Source organism: Cynara cardunculus, assembly GCF_001531365.2.
Source record: "Cynara cardunculus var. scolymus isolate 2C chromosome LG 17, CcrdV1, whole genome shotgun sequence".
Taxonomy (NCBI): Eukaryota; Viridiplantae; Streptophyta; class Magnoliopsida; order Asterales; family Asteraceae; genus Cynara; species Cynara cardunculus.
Genome location: NC_037544.1, coordinates 34,539,139 through 34,555,548, shown reverse-complemented (window position 1 = coordinate 34,555,548; position 16,410 = coordinate 34,539,139). Strand labels below are relative to the sequence as shown.

Here is a 16,410-nt window from a genome sequence, read left to right as displayed (position 1 = left end):
TGTGACGTTACCGGTGCCGGTCATCTTGATCGTGAGCAAGAAAAAAGGAAGTAAAAAATAAAATTTGCAGGGATCCGAGGAAGAGGGTTGTGACGGCAATATTAGGGTAAAAGGTAATAGGCTCTGATACCATAAAAGTTTCCAAAGACCCACAATTTTCTCTGTTTCAATCCATGAATCAAGCATACAATATATATATTTACAATGCCTCAATATTAGGCAAGAGATAAACAAGGAAACGAATAATCTAGAATATCTATACAATCTATACTATAAATACATTCTAATACAACGTACATATACATTTCAATCATCCAAAACTAATATTACAACATTTAATTTTGTATATCCTTTTCACAAGAACAATGTTTGTTCACAACGAAAATCAAAATTGGATTTTGTCGATAAAAAACACAGTAATTCCAATGAATAGGAAAAAAGTGCAAATAAAACATTTAAAACCTACACTCATGCTTGCAATATGTATGCCCCAAGGTTTTCATATCCAACGTCCTTTAAAAGTAATAGCACACTCATCCCAAATTTTCTCAATAGACGCTAACTTTAAAAACAATTACAGGATTAAATGAGCAACTAATTAACGATGGACACGTGAAATTTATTTTTTATTCTAAAATGAAAATCCATCCGGCGCTAACGAAGGACAGATCAACGACGGAAATGTAGATTTTCAATTTTACTTTTTTAAAATGAAAATCCATTGCTACTTAGCGACAAACACTTGGATTTTCATTTTCTATTTTTTTAAAATCGAGATTCATGGATTCCATCGCTAATTAGCGACGGATTTACAAAGGATTGTGTTTGTGGTGTATCCGTTCTAAGTAGCAATATGGATCATATATGTACAATATGTCCTAATAACAAAAATATCAATGAAAGCTTGCGAACAAAAGTTAAAGTCATTAGTTTTAAATAAATAATTATTAATGTGAAAAAATTGGATTGGAACATATTGGGTGATCAATCAAGATTAACGGAATATTATCCTTTTGTTAAGGGAAAAGTTATTAGACTATTTTTGAATAAATAAATCAATTCTCTTATTAAAACCGCTTAAATAAATCGTCTCGACCTAAATGATGACTTGCATCTGTTTTGAATGGTAAAAATACTTCTAATTTACAAGTTCTTTTTGAGGCATGGTACAAGTTGTACCACATTTTTATTTTTTGACGGGTACAAATTGTCTCGGAGTGTCGAGAGGGTCCTAGATGGGCATAGACCGTCCTAAATTGTCGAATCTTTAGCAAGCCTCTTCCTGACATTTTATAGATCCTGGGTGAGGTGTAAAAAAGGGTCGTCGATAAGTGTGAACTTTTTTCAATGTATTGTTTTTACCATCAGAATAAACATTGAATTCAAGGAATCTAATAATTCATATAAAACCGTTTTTTTGAGTATTCACAGAAGCAAACTGAATCAATAATTGTTTCCAAATTAAGTTATCTACCGTATCATTTTTACTTAGCATCGTCAAGTATATATACCATCAAGAAAGAAAACAACCTACGATATACCTTTAATATATAGATAGACATCAATTGGGTCATAATGTTTACTATTCGAAGTAACACTATATCTTAATCAATATAAATCAGTTGCGTTCACATCTTACCCGATGTAATATTTTTCATTACCATTTTAAACTTTTAGGAATAAAACAATATTTCTCAAAACCATTAATCTTTGAATCAAAAGCTCATGTCGGTTATATTTGATATTTTATTCTTGTTTTAAAATAGAAGATCACTTAAGATTTTATGCATTAAGTATTATGTAATAAGAAGTCAATAATGTAAGAAAATATAATGGGTACTTTTGAAATCATAAATATAGATACAAGTTAGACCGTCTCATATGGTTGATAATTTTTTTCTTAAAGATAAGAGTTTTCTTCATTACTAACAAGAAATTTATTATTTTTTCATACAAAAATAGAATTCATGCGGATGGAACAATCAAAAGAGCCGATGGGAGATAAATGATGGATAATATCTCAAGATTTTCAAGACAAGTCATTTTAGACTTAGTACAAGCTAAAAACTTCGAGAAACAATACGCAATACTATAAAATGAACGACCAATTAACTTTTAACATATTTTTTCTTCTCCAATGTAATTATTTAATATATTTTGGACCCTTAATATAATACTAATTTTTTGGGGTCCTATTAGGTACTAAAAATGTCACTTTTATTTACTATTTTATTGAATTGCTATTAAATACTAAAACCATTTGGGCCCCTCTATCTTATAGGCCCTGGGTATGTGCCCATCTCACCCTCCCCCCCACGGATGATCTTGATCTTTAGAGTGATAGACCTTAGATCTAATAATATGCAAGAATGTGTGGAATCCTTTATTGGATTACTCTACAAAAAGGCGTTTGAGAAGAGAAAAGACGTTTCAACATATTTTTAGGAGAAATTATCCAAATCTAACTGATAGAACTTTAACATCTCAGATTCTTTTGTTGATTGGTATTCCTTTGTGTATGTTTCATCAATCTGTCTGGTATTTGATAATTGTAACATCGTAAGCAATTATTTTATTCAACAACTGATACATTTGATACAATACTGCCAAGAGGCATAGACTAGCATGCTTACGAATTAAGCTTTGGAGTCTCATTCATTCTACATAATGGAAACTCACAAATGTGACTTCTTCTGCACATACTTTTATATAAATCAGATCCTGAAAGTTGAAAAACAAGTTCTATGTAATTAGGCGAAAGTCATCAAAATTCATATTGAAGGAAAAAGAAGGGGTTTAAAGTTACCGGTGATAGTCAATGTTAATTCTACCCGCATTAGGATCAGCAATCATTGCAAATGCCTCTTGGGAAAGATCAACTTGATTGCCTGAGCATCCAGGACAAAGATCAACAACTGTAACATCGATGCTAGTTCCTCTACATGGATGTGGAACGCCTGCATTGGTTCCTCCGGTGCAGCGCACACGGTACCTCCTCCCACATGCACCTTTTCCTGCAAACAACCCGTGGTTTGCCGCTACAACCATAACACCTCGACCTTGGAACCCATAGCACGATGATGCTACACAAAACACGATGAAAACTCAAAAAGTGCTAGCTAGATGAACATATACGAATTTAGTTTATGATCGATGTATGTGTACTTACGAACGTAGGGTGGTGTATAGAAAGTGGCTTGGCCAGCAATGGCATGAGCAATCGAGGTAAGACATGCAACCATGGCAAACAAGATCAAAGCTCTAATCACCAAACCCATCTTCGGTATGTCTCTTGTAGGAAACCCTAAATTAGGTTTTGTGAATTTTTTTTGCTTAATTTTGTGAAGAGAGGCATATCAAGAACTTCCTTTTTATAGCTGAAACCCCAAACTTGAATGCTAATAAAGACACGCAACAATTTTCTTGTACGTATTCAACAAAATAGAAATCATTTTTTTTAAAAGCCAATACATTAAACTAGTCATCTATCTATTCTTGCCCAAAATTGCTTTATTTTTGAATATGCATACTTGATATTTTGTTTAAAAAAATATTGTTTTCAACTATTTTAAACAAAATGTTTTTTTTAATCCAAACTCATCTATTTTAGTGCTTGCATATTCGTCCATAGCTCAAATCGTTAAACGGAGTTGCCTGGAGAATGAACTCCGGAAAGATCAAACAAAGTATAGTGCTAAAACTTTTGTACTCTATATAAAACTGTATTCTATTTATGACAAAAAAACACAAATTTAGTGATTTAAATATTGAATCACACATAAAAACAATCGTTTTAGACAAATATATTTCTCTAAGTAAAAAGTTTAACATAACATGAGGGAGATGTTATTGAAGATTTCAAATAGAAAAATCAAAATCCAATGAAAATGACCAAAAAGAAAAAGACAAGAACCCATATATTAAATTTCAATACCATAAACGTGTAAATGACAATTTGAACATAAGCCGAAAGGAAAAATACAAATCAAGATCTTTCTACGATGAATTGGATGCAGAAAAAGAAATTAAAGGGTGAAAATGAAAATCAAAGAGTAAATGCCATCCATAATCCCAAACAGAAACTTCAAAATATAGCATCATCATTCATCACAATACAAAATAAAAATAAAGAAAGGGTAAAAACAAATGGAGGAGATGTTGGAAGCTTGTCACTTTGAAGGAGTGGTTGTAGATTGATCATATGCAGACTCATCAAGTCTGAAAGTGGCAAGACAATCAGGGACAGACCCAAGAAGTTTTGGATACGGTTGCATCTTTCACGAACCTAATTTTTTTTTACCTTACCACGGAGGAACAATACGGTGACACATGCCACCTAACCACTCCTCTAGGCTGTCTATGAAGACAATCATGACTAGCATCAAACGTAAGGTCCGAAACAAGAGGGAGGGGGTGTTTGAGGTTAAGGGTTTCGATTTGCCAAGGAGTTAAGGTGCACCCAGGTTGCTGCGAGGGGATGGTTGACATAAATGATCTAATTACAAAACAATAACCTCTTGTTACACATGTTTTTTTAAATTTTTACACACTAAAGAGAATCTTGTTCATTTCAACGTATTAGAAAAGGGTGTTGCTATTTTGACCCCGCTTTAGGTTATTTCATATATAGCATTTGGAATTAAAAATGGAACTTTGATATTGATGTCTATATGGAGGGAAATTAGTAGGGATCGAAGCATCACATATATAGAATTTAGATGGGTTCATTTAATTTCGCATCACTAATTAGTAAATACATATTAGTCATTTTCACGTCAACACTAATCGTCAATTTTGGAAAGCTGACACAGGTACATGTCGTCTATTAAGAAATTAACAATGTTTCCAAGTGCTAGAGCTTCGATTCCACCGTTAACCGATATTTTTATTTATAAAGAATGGGCATATTCGATAATATACACGTATCTTATTAACTTATTAGATAATGTTGAAATATGAATTTGGCTTTAAGATCATTTAATTATCTTATGATTTGAAAAATTTATGAACCCTAAACGTGAAATGGACATACATTTTTGCTTTTCCCTTTCTCTTTCTCGAGTCTTATTTAGAAACAGTTGTGTAAAAGAACACGAAAACAGTCAAATCACATGCAAAACACATGTGATTATACACTAACGATCAACACAAGAGTGTATTATGAAGGGCGTTGGATTTTGGTGCTCAATTTTCAACGATGATATTTGGCATCCATTTTGAATAATTTTTGAAGATAATTTTTCTAACAAAATATAGAAGCTATATAATCATATATACGTTGTCATATAAATACTTGAAAGCAAAATTCAAAGCCTTCTTATAACTTCTCCCTCTAGAACTGAATGTAGGAAACAACAAAAAATTACTAATTAATATAAATGATCTTCCCTCAATATCTAATCTATCAATCTTGATGATTCAACGTGCCATCGACTTCATGTATGTATATATATATATATGTACATATGTCATATAAATACTTGAAAGCAATATTGAACCTGTGACCTCCTGGTACTTTTGACATTTGGAGCCAAGTTCAAACCAATCAGGCACCACCCTTATGGTTTATATAAATTGTTATGGTTATGGTTTGTTCGTTGGTGTATAATTTTTAATTTTTGGTTAATCGTTAATCGTTAACTGTTATAGTTAGGGTTTATTAATGAATGTCTAATTGTTAGGGTTAGAGTTTATTATTAGTCGATGCCCAAATATTTATTTTAATTGTTAGGGTTAGGATATGTTGGCGATGTGTAATTATTATATTTTTGTTAATTGTTTTATTATTTCGATATATAAATGGATTTTGAAAAAATATGAATACCCGAAATTGATAGTAATGGTTATAATTGTAGTAATATTCCTCGACTAGCTTTCTATTTGATGATTAAAAAAGTGGATTTGAATTATCTATCTTGTAATCCATCCAAATTAATGAAAAAAGTTATATAGCTAGCTATCACCTTAAGCAAATATATAAATTACCTTGCCAACTACGTACATGATCATGACCTTAATTCCAACCACCATCGCCAAATCCTTGATCCCTGCCTCTAACTAAACACTTCCTAAGAGACGCTTATCCAAGTAAAGATGTTGACAATTTTTCCATGCCATTTTGCTAACCGCGTATCTTTCCCGGTAAGTGAGAGTGGTACACTTGAAAACAAGACTTTCACTGATTTTCATGGGAAATCCGTCGAAAATGGATATTTATGACGGATTTCCCATTGAAACTTATCGTAAAAAATTATTTGGTGGGGAAAACTTTCTGACGTAATTATAAGTATTTCCCACGGGGCAATTTCCGTCAGAAAACTGATTTCCGTCGGAAATTTCCTTAGGTGAAAGTCTAGTTTCTAGTTGTGGTAGTCTTGCTTGATTACCGTTTCTCGGATAACAGATGCACATATAATGCAATTTTAATTATCGAAAATATTATCTGGTAAAGTATGTTTTTAAATCAGCCCTAAGACATGATAACACCTGGTACTGCAAAATGATAAAAAAAAATCATGAACATGCTTTTTATAACCCCCTTAATTAGAAATCATGTTTCTAGATCTCCTCCATATGGAACTTGACAATATGCAGCCCATGCCTTCAGTCTTTCTTGAATTCATCAAAGAATTCAGACCCTGATTGTGGAGATAGATTTCCTTTTAGTATTTTTTTCCCTTACATTTTCAATATATAATTTAACCCAAAATCAGAATTTTTTGGCGTAATTTAATTCAGAAAGGGATTTTTTAACAACATTCTTTCCCCCAACATAATGGTTACTCTTATAAATTTAAGAAGTTGTCTCGTTATGTTAGATGACAAATCGACCATGAAGATAGAGGTTTCTCGGTGATGTTGTCTTGCCAAGGGCAGGATCCTCATTAGCTAAAAATTCTTTTAGAAAATTGCCTTCGGCCCCTCTTTCGTAACCATCCTTTTTTATTTTATTATTTGTAAACCTTAATTAGGTCGAAGCGTATCGTATAGTAGTATTAATCTTATATATGTACCGTCTCAAGCTAGCAAAATATAAACTAGAAAATATGGAATTAAATAGATTCTTATAAGAAAGAAACAAACATTTGATAAGTTGAACACTTCAGTCAACTGATACATTACATGAGCTAGACATAGACAAGCATGGTAACAATGCCCTTCTGTCTCATTTATTTTGGATGAAAACTCATTAAGCCAGATTATTATTGACATCTTACATATACATGCATGATATAAAATCAGATCCTGAAAATCAAAAGATAAGTCAAAATTAGCTGAATAGTCCAACAAAAAATAAGTTAGAGAAAAAAGCACGCAAGGTTTTGATTATAATTACCGGTTATATTCAATGTTAATTCTTCCTGCATCAGTATTCGCAATCACAGCAAACGCCTCTTGGGAAAGATCGACCTGATTTCCTGCACAACCTGGACAAAGATCTACAACTGTAACATCAACGCTTCTCCCCGTGCATGGTGCCAGAACTCCAAGATTGGTTCTACCGGTGCAAGTCACTCGGTACCTAGTCCCACATGCAGCTCTATTTGCAAACAAACCGCTGTTTGCTGCTAAAATCATCACACCGCGATCTTCAAAGCCAAAACATGACGATGCTACAAAACACAAACAAAAACTCAATATAAGCTACATGAATTGACGTTAATGAATTTACTTTAACGTTGATTGTGTACTTACGAAGATAGGGAGGTGTGTAGAAAGTTGCTTGGCCAGCAATGGCATGCGCAGTTGAGGTGAGACATGCAACCATGGCAATCAAGATAAAAGCTTTAGTCATGGAACTCATCTCTGGTATGCCTTCTTTGGAAATCCTGGCTAGTTTGTGAATTGAAGTTCTTTACTTAATTTGGTGAAGAGAAACACAAGAGGGCTTTCCTTTTATAGCTGAAAAACCTAACTTGAAAGCTAACGAGATAGGCAACAATTTTGTTCTATGTATTCAAGAAAATACCAATAACTTACCAAGTCAAAGAAAGTGGATCCATGTTAAATTTTGGTTGAATTTTGAGTTTCACATTTGTTGTCATTAAAAGCAAATTTATCATTCCAAATGAATTATAAAGACGACATGTCGCAATAGTTTCTTATATACTGAAACAAATCGTTGCTAAAGACGTCTTGTTGAAACTCATTTTTCTATAAAAAAAATACAATATTTTTTCAGTTATATTTAAATGCATTTTTAGGCAGTGTTATCGGAGTTGAAGCTAAGACTTTTATTAAATTATCTGTATCAACATATTTTGAACAAATAATAAATTATTACTTTTTTCATTTGGTATTTCGAATATGTCTATCTGATACGTGAAATTAATATGCTTACTAAAGATCATTTGTTTCAAAAATCGAATTCAATTTGTCGGTTCAACGTTCTTGAGTTTTGACATGTGACAAACTACACCAGAAGGGGTCCATGTTATTTATTATAAGTTACAATATGTCGAAATCGTAGAGTTGTAATTTGACCAACAACGTAACAATTATCTCAATTTGTTTGGTTTAGAAGTGTATATACCAAAAAAATCTTATTTGTAAAGATAACTTTTTTGTTAATTGATGATTTACTGTTTATATGATGGAAGGAATTCGAATCATAATTTAAGCAAATATTTTCTCGCAACTGCTTACAAGAACTACACAATTAAATTCAAACCATTCCTAAAAATTACGCATGGTACATATGTAAACTTTAAGTCAGTATTCAATTTTTTGTTGATAGTCGTAACAACTCATTACACATTGATAAAAAATGTGACTTGTAAAGTTTTAATTGGGGGTGAAGATTGTGATAACTTCTCTTACGTTGATAAAAAATGAGATTTATGAGTTCTTAGTAACTTTATCATGACTTTGATTTTATATAGAAACTATTAGATCAATCAAGTCTTTCGGTTTGATCGTACTCAATTTCTAAAGAGGCCGCCCCCATACACCTTTCGAGGGTCCTACTGGCATGCATTTAATATATAGGAATTGAACCTCCTTTGCTGTTAGAGCCAGGGACGTTCCAATCTTTTTGGAGGCCTTGCTACATCCAAATTTTTGTATTACATTGTATAAATGAGATAACAGAAAATATATGTTAAGAACAAAAATGAGTTAAACCTAAACGATTAACAATATGAAATTGAACCTAAATCATTAATTTAAAACCAAACGATTAATAGTTTGAACCTAAATAATTTCGGCTATTGTTTTACACAGGTCGATAAAAAAAAGACACTAAACACATGTAAATTTGGGCCCCAAAATCTTGGAGGTCCTGTTCAAAATCTCACATTTAACATGTTAAGGAACAACCCTGATTAAAGCTCAAGAAATGTTGTATTTTTTGTATTTCGAACAACAGTTAATGTTTATACCTATGTTTATTTATTCAGCTATCTATCATACAAAAATTATTAATAATATATCAAATAACTGGTATGAAATAAAAATTTCATCAACTCAAATTGAATTTCTTATGGAAATTAATGTAAAGAAAAATAACGGAAGAAAATCTTTCACAAATGGGTCAATTTAAGACATAATTGAACGTTTTATTTGAGATTTCTTCAACCCAAAAGAAAATGTATCTTTCTGCAATAAAATCGATATATCTAATTCAACTGTAATTGCAAATAGCCAATTGACAACGTATCCTACAGTGTTAGATTTTCCTACTCTATTTCAAAGACTTGTGATATTTCACATGCTTCTTAAATGTCCCCTTTTGTTTTTATAATATCTTTATGAGCAAATATGTATTTTGAAGGATAACTATAAAGAATCCAAAAAATCGCGTTGATATCAAGTTTATAACTATTTTTTTTTTAATTAACCTGGATATCCAACCCGCTATGCAAGCCGACTAATACTAAGACGACTACCTAGTTTGGAGATTTTGAACCTTAATGGCCACAAGAGGATTTTTATTCCTTTTTGTATTTGAACCTGGAACCTCCTGATATTTTTGACCTTTGAAGCCAAACTCAAATCAATCAGGCACCACCTTATGGTTAGTTTATAACTATTTGATTCAAGATAAAACCAAATCAAACATAATCAATCGAGTTCACTTGTAAGCAAGGTGTTATAAGCATAGAATATATGCAAATTTTATTAATATATTCCAAAAAACTGTTTTCACAAAGACCACCGGCTTATGAATTAGATTCAAGATAGGTAATATCGAACATTAATTTAGCCAAAGGACTTTATAGATTTCAAAGTTCTACTAAATATTTCATGGGATTATAATTGACTATCACATTATTAAAATCTTTCAACAGACATCATGAATTTACCCGTATTCTACAACGGATCAAACTCTTATACAACAAAAATAAGGGTAAATTTATACGACATTCGCATGCGTTGGTTTTCCATGGTCTAACTAGACATATTTATAAGTTTGATACTTGTTCATTAACCATTTGCTAAGGAATTACTGATAGATTACCAAATATATAATGATAAAATACAATACATACAAGAGTTTTGCCTATAAGGTTCGTTTTTTTGGTATCTTTAAAGAAACAGATATTCGTATATGGTGGATGCATGTTTAGCTTTGGCTATTGGGAATGTATTATTTAATTTAAGCTGAAAGTATAAATCTCGAAAGAACATGTAATTACTAATGAATCGGTTTGCTAGAGTTGGTAAGATGGAGATGGATCAAATTACTGTTATTTCCTGTAAATAAGATAAAAATAGAGTTACTAACATTTATTATAGAGTAAATAATAATTTTCGTCCATATGTTAATTATTTCGATTTTCTTCCCTATGATTTAGAAATTGTTATTTTCGTACATATGGTTTGTATTTTATTGCTATTTTAAATCTCCATCTTTCTCCCATTACCCTTGTTCATTGTTGTCATACGCATCAGTTTCAATCTTATTACAAAATTATTCCTGATCAATTTCATCCGTTGATTAGACAAATTGAAAGATAAACTTAATTCATGTATATAGTTAACACCAATTATTGAGCTACCAATATTTGAAAGAACCCCTAGACATATATTCATATATTGATTAATATATTTTATAGATTTAAAATAATGAGAAAATCTCTACAAAAGAATCATACACTATCAATGTGTTACATCATTTATTATAGGCTTCTTTTTGTAATTTTATAGACTCAAATGAATGTCTCTGGTAAATTTCATTATGTGATCATTTCATTAGGTTATTCGATTCGTGATTAATAATTAGATTTAGTTTTGAGTATTTATGAATTCATGAATTTTTGTATATTCACACATCAATTAAGAAAATAAAACATAAATATTTCAAACCCTAATTTCGCTTCCTTCATATCTTAATTTCTTTGAAGCGAAAGAAAAAGATGCATACGATAAAATCAAATTCAAAGAGTTAAACTCAAAAAACTAGTAGTCAAAGTCTGGGTGTTTCAGATTCCTCACTCGCATTCAATCAAAGTGGTCAAAACAAAATGGTTTCGATGATGATGATTTCAACCCAAATCTAGAAATCATCAAAAGATACTCCACATCGACCGTTTCCTTGATCAAATAGACATCCGGATAGGAAGGAGTTTGATGTAGAGATGGCTACCGTCATCACTATAGAAATGGGTTTTTTAAACGGTTTTTTTGAACATTTTTAAAGGTCTTGCAACTGTTTAAAAGGGCGCCGTTTAAAAAAGTCAAGGGCCTTTTTACATGGTTTTGGAACCGTGTAAAAAAAGTCACATTTTTAAATGGTTTTTAAACCATGTAAAAAGGGGAAAATAATCATGTACAAATGTAAATCTTTTTAAATGTTTTTGCAAAAAACCGTGTAAAATGTGTATCATTTTATATTGTTACGCCAAAAGAACCGTGTCAGAAGGTATACATTTTACACGGTTGTTTTAAAACCGTGCAAGAAAATATACATTTTTACACGATTCACTTTTCTTAAAACTGTGTAAGAAGGTATACGTTTTTATACGCTTCGCTTTTCTTAAAAACGTATAAGAATGTATATTTTTACACGCTTCGTTTTTCTTAAAACCATGTAAAAATGTGTTGCTTTTAAGTGTGTGTGTGTGTGTGTATGGATTTGTAGTAGCCATTTCAACCAAAGCCACAAACTCTTTTCATGACTTCACATGTAAAACTTCAAAATCCTATTAAAACCCAATGGTCATTTACAATCACCATATCAAAAAAAATCTTCATCAATGGCCACTTGTGCATAAAACACATACGTACTTTACCATATTTCACTCTCAATCATATGTTTTATAGTAAATGATTTGGCCACATGGCAAACTATCTGCTCTACTTGTTCCACTAAAAAAGTTGCTCTGGTTGTCCATACCTCACTATTAGACAATTGAGTATATTAACGGCGGCGGATAAATTATCTGTCGGTAAATACCGATGGATTTGTGACAGATTGCTGAATGGATTGTATTAAAAAAATAAAACATAAATAAACTGTTGATAATTCGTCGCAAATCACAGACGGATTACCGACGAACCACAAATCCGTCGATAATTGTAACAGATAAATCTATCGGTAATTTTGACGGATTATCGACGGATATTATTTTCGTCGGTGATTTACGACGGTTTTCCAATGGATTTAGAAATAATTCACATTTAGAATATATTAACACTAAAAATATTGAATATTTTACACCTCAAATTCTGGAGTTGACTTGAGGGCACAAAAGTTTTCCTAAACGTCCTTTTCAATATACAGAAATGCAAGACATGGATTTTGGTTCTTCTTCTTGTAATCAGATATAAGCATACTTTCGAAGTTCTTCCACACTGTATTTATAACCTTCAGCGTTGCTTCCTTCAAAGTTTCACCAGTCAATGCCAATGTTGTTGTAGTATCAAACTACGCCAAAAAATTAATGATATGCACTTTTTTTAAATTTTGATGACTGTAAACGTAAAATATAAACATGTTATATACCTTGATGGCCAGCCACATTCGTTCCTTATCTACTTTCTCAGCTTTGAGCCAATCAGTGATGAGAAGTAAAATCCTTGATTTCACCTCCAGTCCTACCCAAGTACAATATTTTGCCGAATCCCTCTAACATGGGTCGAACGGCGACGGCGTGGGAGTACAATATTTTGTCATCCAAAAACGTGTAGTAGTAAATAAGGATTGGTGTGGAACACTACACCAGGGTGTCCCCTTTATCGAGATCGGGATTAACAAGAATGAGAAATCCTTCTCTATAGAAGTTCTGGGACGAGGTTTTTGGGCGGAAATACTAAAGGGGCCCTTACCAAAAAACATGCTCTAATTCTCCTTTTTTCTATCAAGTACTATGTTTTGTCATGTAATATGTTTTTGTATATAATATTATATATAAATGTTAATTTTATGTTTAAACAACATATCATGCTAAAACTTACATCAACTTGTTACATTTATATAATAGTATCATCACACTAACCTAGTTTAATCATAAATATATCAATAACAATACTTAATTATATAAATATGTTATATCATTAAAACTTTCATCACAAGAGATAAAAAAAAAAGATAATATAATTGCTTTTATAGGTTTTCATCATAAAAAATTGATTATATTTGTTACATTTATATATTATATACATACTCCTTAGGTTTCTTATTTTATTATTACATTATTGCATATATATATATATATATATATATATATATACAAAAATAAAAAACTATTATAAATAATTTGGATTGGGTTCAGGGTCAGTGACGGGCGTATCCTATTGGCAATTTATAAATTCGAAGAATTCCCATCCTCGTTCCCATCCCCTGTGAACTCGGGAATTACGTGGTCAAATAGGGTTCGGGTATCGGTTCCCATTGTGTACGAGTTTTTTTTTGTCATCCCTAGTTCAGGGGTGGGCCCATTATGGTGCATACAATGACACGAGCTTCATATCTTTGTCATAGTCTAAGATTATGGTCGTGAAACATGTCACCATATTATTTTGTTGGGTGCATCTGTATATTTCTTAAACCTACAATAACACAAGTTTCTTTTGGTAAAACAAGTTTGAACAAACTTTCGTCCCCTTCCAGACTTTGGTTCGAATGCCATTTGTATCATTTTCTTAGTTTTTAAGTTTTAATTTCAGGTTTATTATATTTCTAAATTTTGTTGGGATAAAAGATTCGAACACAGGACCTCACATACAAAAAACAAGGAATTCACCAATAGACTAACGAGGATTATATAAAAAAATCTCCATAGTTTCTTTTTATATAGTCAAATGATGACAACATTTGAAAATTTTTCGAGGTCAACCACTTCCCTAGTTTGATGGTGTTGAAATGAGATAAGATCGATGCGGCGAGGAGGTTGAAGCGTGCTACAATGGAGAAGGAATTGAACCAGAAGAAGGATGGATGGTGATCAGAGTAGTCAAAGTAAGGGTGCTAAATAGTAGGTACGATAGTCGAATGTGGATGTGAGAAGTAATGAGATCGATAAAGAAAGAAGGAAATACTAGCTTGAGAACAAAGAAGGAAGAAGAAGTATCAGAGAGGGAAGGGAAAAGAACGTGGAGGCCATCGTCGTGGTGGAGTGGTGTTGTGATGCAGAGATAGACATATTTTTTTTCCAAATGGTGGCACCATTTGACTATAAGAAACAAATATATTGATATGTTCTCACAAAATAAACATTGTTTTGGTGGTTAGTTCATTGTTTTTCATACTTAAGGTATTGTGTTCAAGTCTTTTATTGTAAGTTTTTTTAAGAAACATAATAAATCTGAAATTAAATGCTAAAAACTAAGAAAATGACACCAATAAACTCGAACATGGGTCTAGGGTGAAAGAAAAGCGTTGCAAACTAACTCTACTAAGAGACATTTGTGTTTTCATTGTTGTTTCAAAATATATATATGATAACACATAACAAGTTGAAATGGTGCACTTTTCACGACCCTGTAATTTTTTACACTACGATGGAGGAATGAATCGGTGACCTGTGCGACTGTATGCACTACACTGGGCCCGTCCCTGTTGGGGATGGCCGAAGGAAACCCAACGACGGTACGCATGCATGGTAGGGCAGTTGCGCACAGTGGCGGATCCAAAAAATTTAGTGACCAGGGATGGGATTTCAATCATGGTCAAATGCCCACATGGTTAATAATGTTCTCTAATCAAATATCTTCACCTTATTTATCTATTTGCCTAAAATGATACTCTAAAAGAAAAATCATTTAAAACAAATTTTCTAGGCATCGAGTGATTAGAGTTAGGTTGGATAATATTACAAGAAATGTTACCGCACTTACAAGTTCCGGACGTTGGTCATTTTTTCCCAAATCTTTTTTCCAATTTTCTAGGTAAATAAAAACAATCAACAAATAACAATGAGGTATCAACGAACAAACTCTAAAAATGAACAATTAACAAAAAGAACTAACAATCACTCATCAATTGATGAACTCTAACCGTAGATTTAACAATTAACAAAAAATTAACAATTAGGCATCAATTAACTTCACCCCTAACAGTTAATAAAATAAATTACATCAACTAATAAACTCTAACAATTAGTAAAAAGTTTAGCTATTAAATATCAACTAACAAACTCTAACCCTAACCTTGACAATTAATAGAAATTAACTAGAAGACATAAACTAAAAAACTATAAACATATGCGTGATGAGACCTTGTGATGTGTGAACGACGTGTTCTACGACTTAGGCCGCGTCAAAGATTGTTTGTGTCTGTGATTTAGCATCAAATGTGATGGTCTTGATGAATTATATTATCATATCAATAACAATCTTATCACATGTGATAATACTTGTGAGGGGGCTTAGTGGTGTAAGGGTGACTTGGSCCGCAACCAAGATCGCATCGAAAATCGTCTGCGTCTCTGATTTAGTATCACATGTGTATCATATATGGTGAAATAATAGTATCACATATGATTGTCTATAGTAAAAGAGTGTTCTCGCGTTCTCGTAAAATAAAGGTGTTCTCGTTTGAACCTTTCCATATATATATATATATATATATAGAGGTTGGTTCAAATAGAAACCAACCATATGGTACAAACTATGGAAACCGATCTTGATCAATCACATTCTTTCTTCACTTTAGATTCAAATCTAAATTATAAATTAATGATAAGAGTAATTTGGTAATTCAACCTTTTTGTAACCCCCAATAATTAATTGGGAGTTACAAATCTTAAAAGATACATCTAATTGTTCATGAGATTTTTATAATTTCTTTATTATTTCATGTTCATGGTATTCATTTCAATTGATTTTATACATATATTGAAATTGGTTGTCTAAGTGTACAAGATTTTCGTTTCGTTCAAGATACATGGAGAATCCTATTGTTCATATATGTTCACCATATGAACAACTTGTTTTCATTGAAAGACACAATCGTTGTTCACACGAACC

The 16,410-nt window shown here is 31.9% G+C and overlaps 2 protein-coding genes across 3 annotated transcripts; both read right to left on the bottom strand.

Annotated features, from left to right (window-relative positions):
* Positions 1-2,706: 2,706 nt before the first annotated feature.
* LOC112501086 (EG45-like domain containing protein) lies at positions 2,707-8,031 on the bottom strand. 2 transcript variants are annotated; one of them, XM_025104742.1, is made up of 3 exons: positions 7,696-8,031; positions 7,337-7,613; positions 2,707-2,721 (listed from the first exon to the last, which is right to left on the bottom strand). In XM_025104742.1, exons 1-3 carry the CDS (start codon positions 7,802-7,804, stop codon positions 2,715-2,717), a joined length of 393 nt encoding a protein of 130 aa, XP_024960510.1. In that variant the 5' UTR covers positions 7,805-8,031; the 3' UTR covers positions 2,707-2,714. The 2 variants fall into 2 exon arrangements, with proteins under 2 accessions (XP_024960510.1, XP_024960509.1); XM_025104741.1 differs by lacking the exon at positions 2,707-2,721 and adding an exon at positions 7,163-7,245.
* On the bottom strand, positions 2,803-3,278 carry LOC112501088 (EG45-like domain containing protein). Its single transcript, XM_025104743.1, has 2 exons — positions 3,170-3,278; positions 2,803-3,083 (listed from the first exon to the last, which is right to left on the bottom strand). Exons 1-2 carry the CDS (start codon positions 3,276-3,278, stop codon positions 2,803-2,805), a joined length of 390 nt encoding a protein of 129 aa, XP_024960511.1.
* Positions 8,032-16,410: the final 8,379 nt, after the last annotated feature.

Excerpts from the sequence above, each read along its gene's own strand:
- LOC112501088 (XM_025104743.1), bottom strand. The coding sequence starts at position 3,278 with ATGGGTTTGGTGATTAGAGCTTTGATCTTGTTTGCCATGGTTGCATGT. Across the intron at positions 3,084-3,169 it reads CTATACACCACCCTACGTTC|CATCATCGTGCTATGGGTTC; the intron begins GTAAGTACACAT and ends TGTTTTGTGTAG.
- LOC112501086 (XM_025104742.1), bottom strand. The coding sequence starts at position 7,804 with ATGAGTTCCATGACTAAAGCTTTTATCTTGATTGCCATGGTTGCATGT. Across the intron at positions 7,614-7,695 it reads CTACACACCTCCCTATCTTC|CATCGTCATGTTTTGGCTTT; the intron begins GTAAGTACACAA and ends TGTGTTTTGTAG.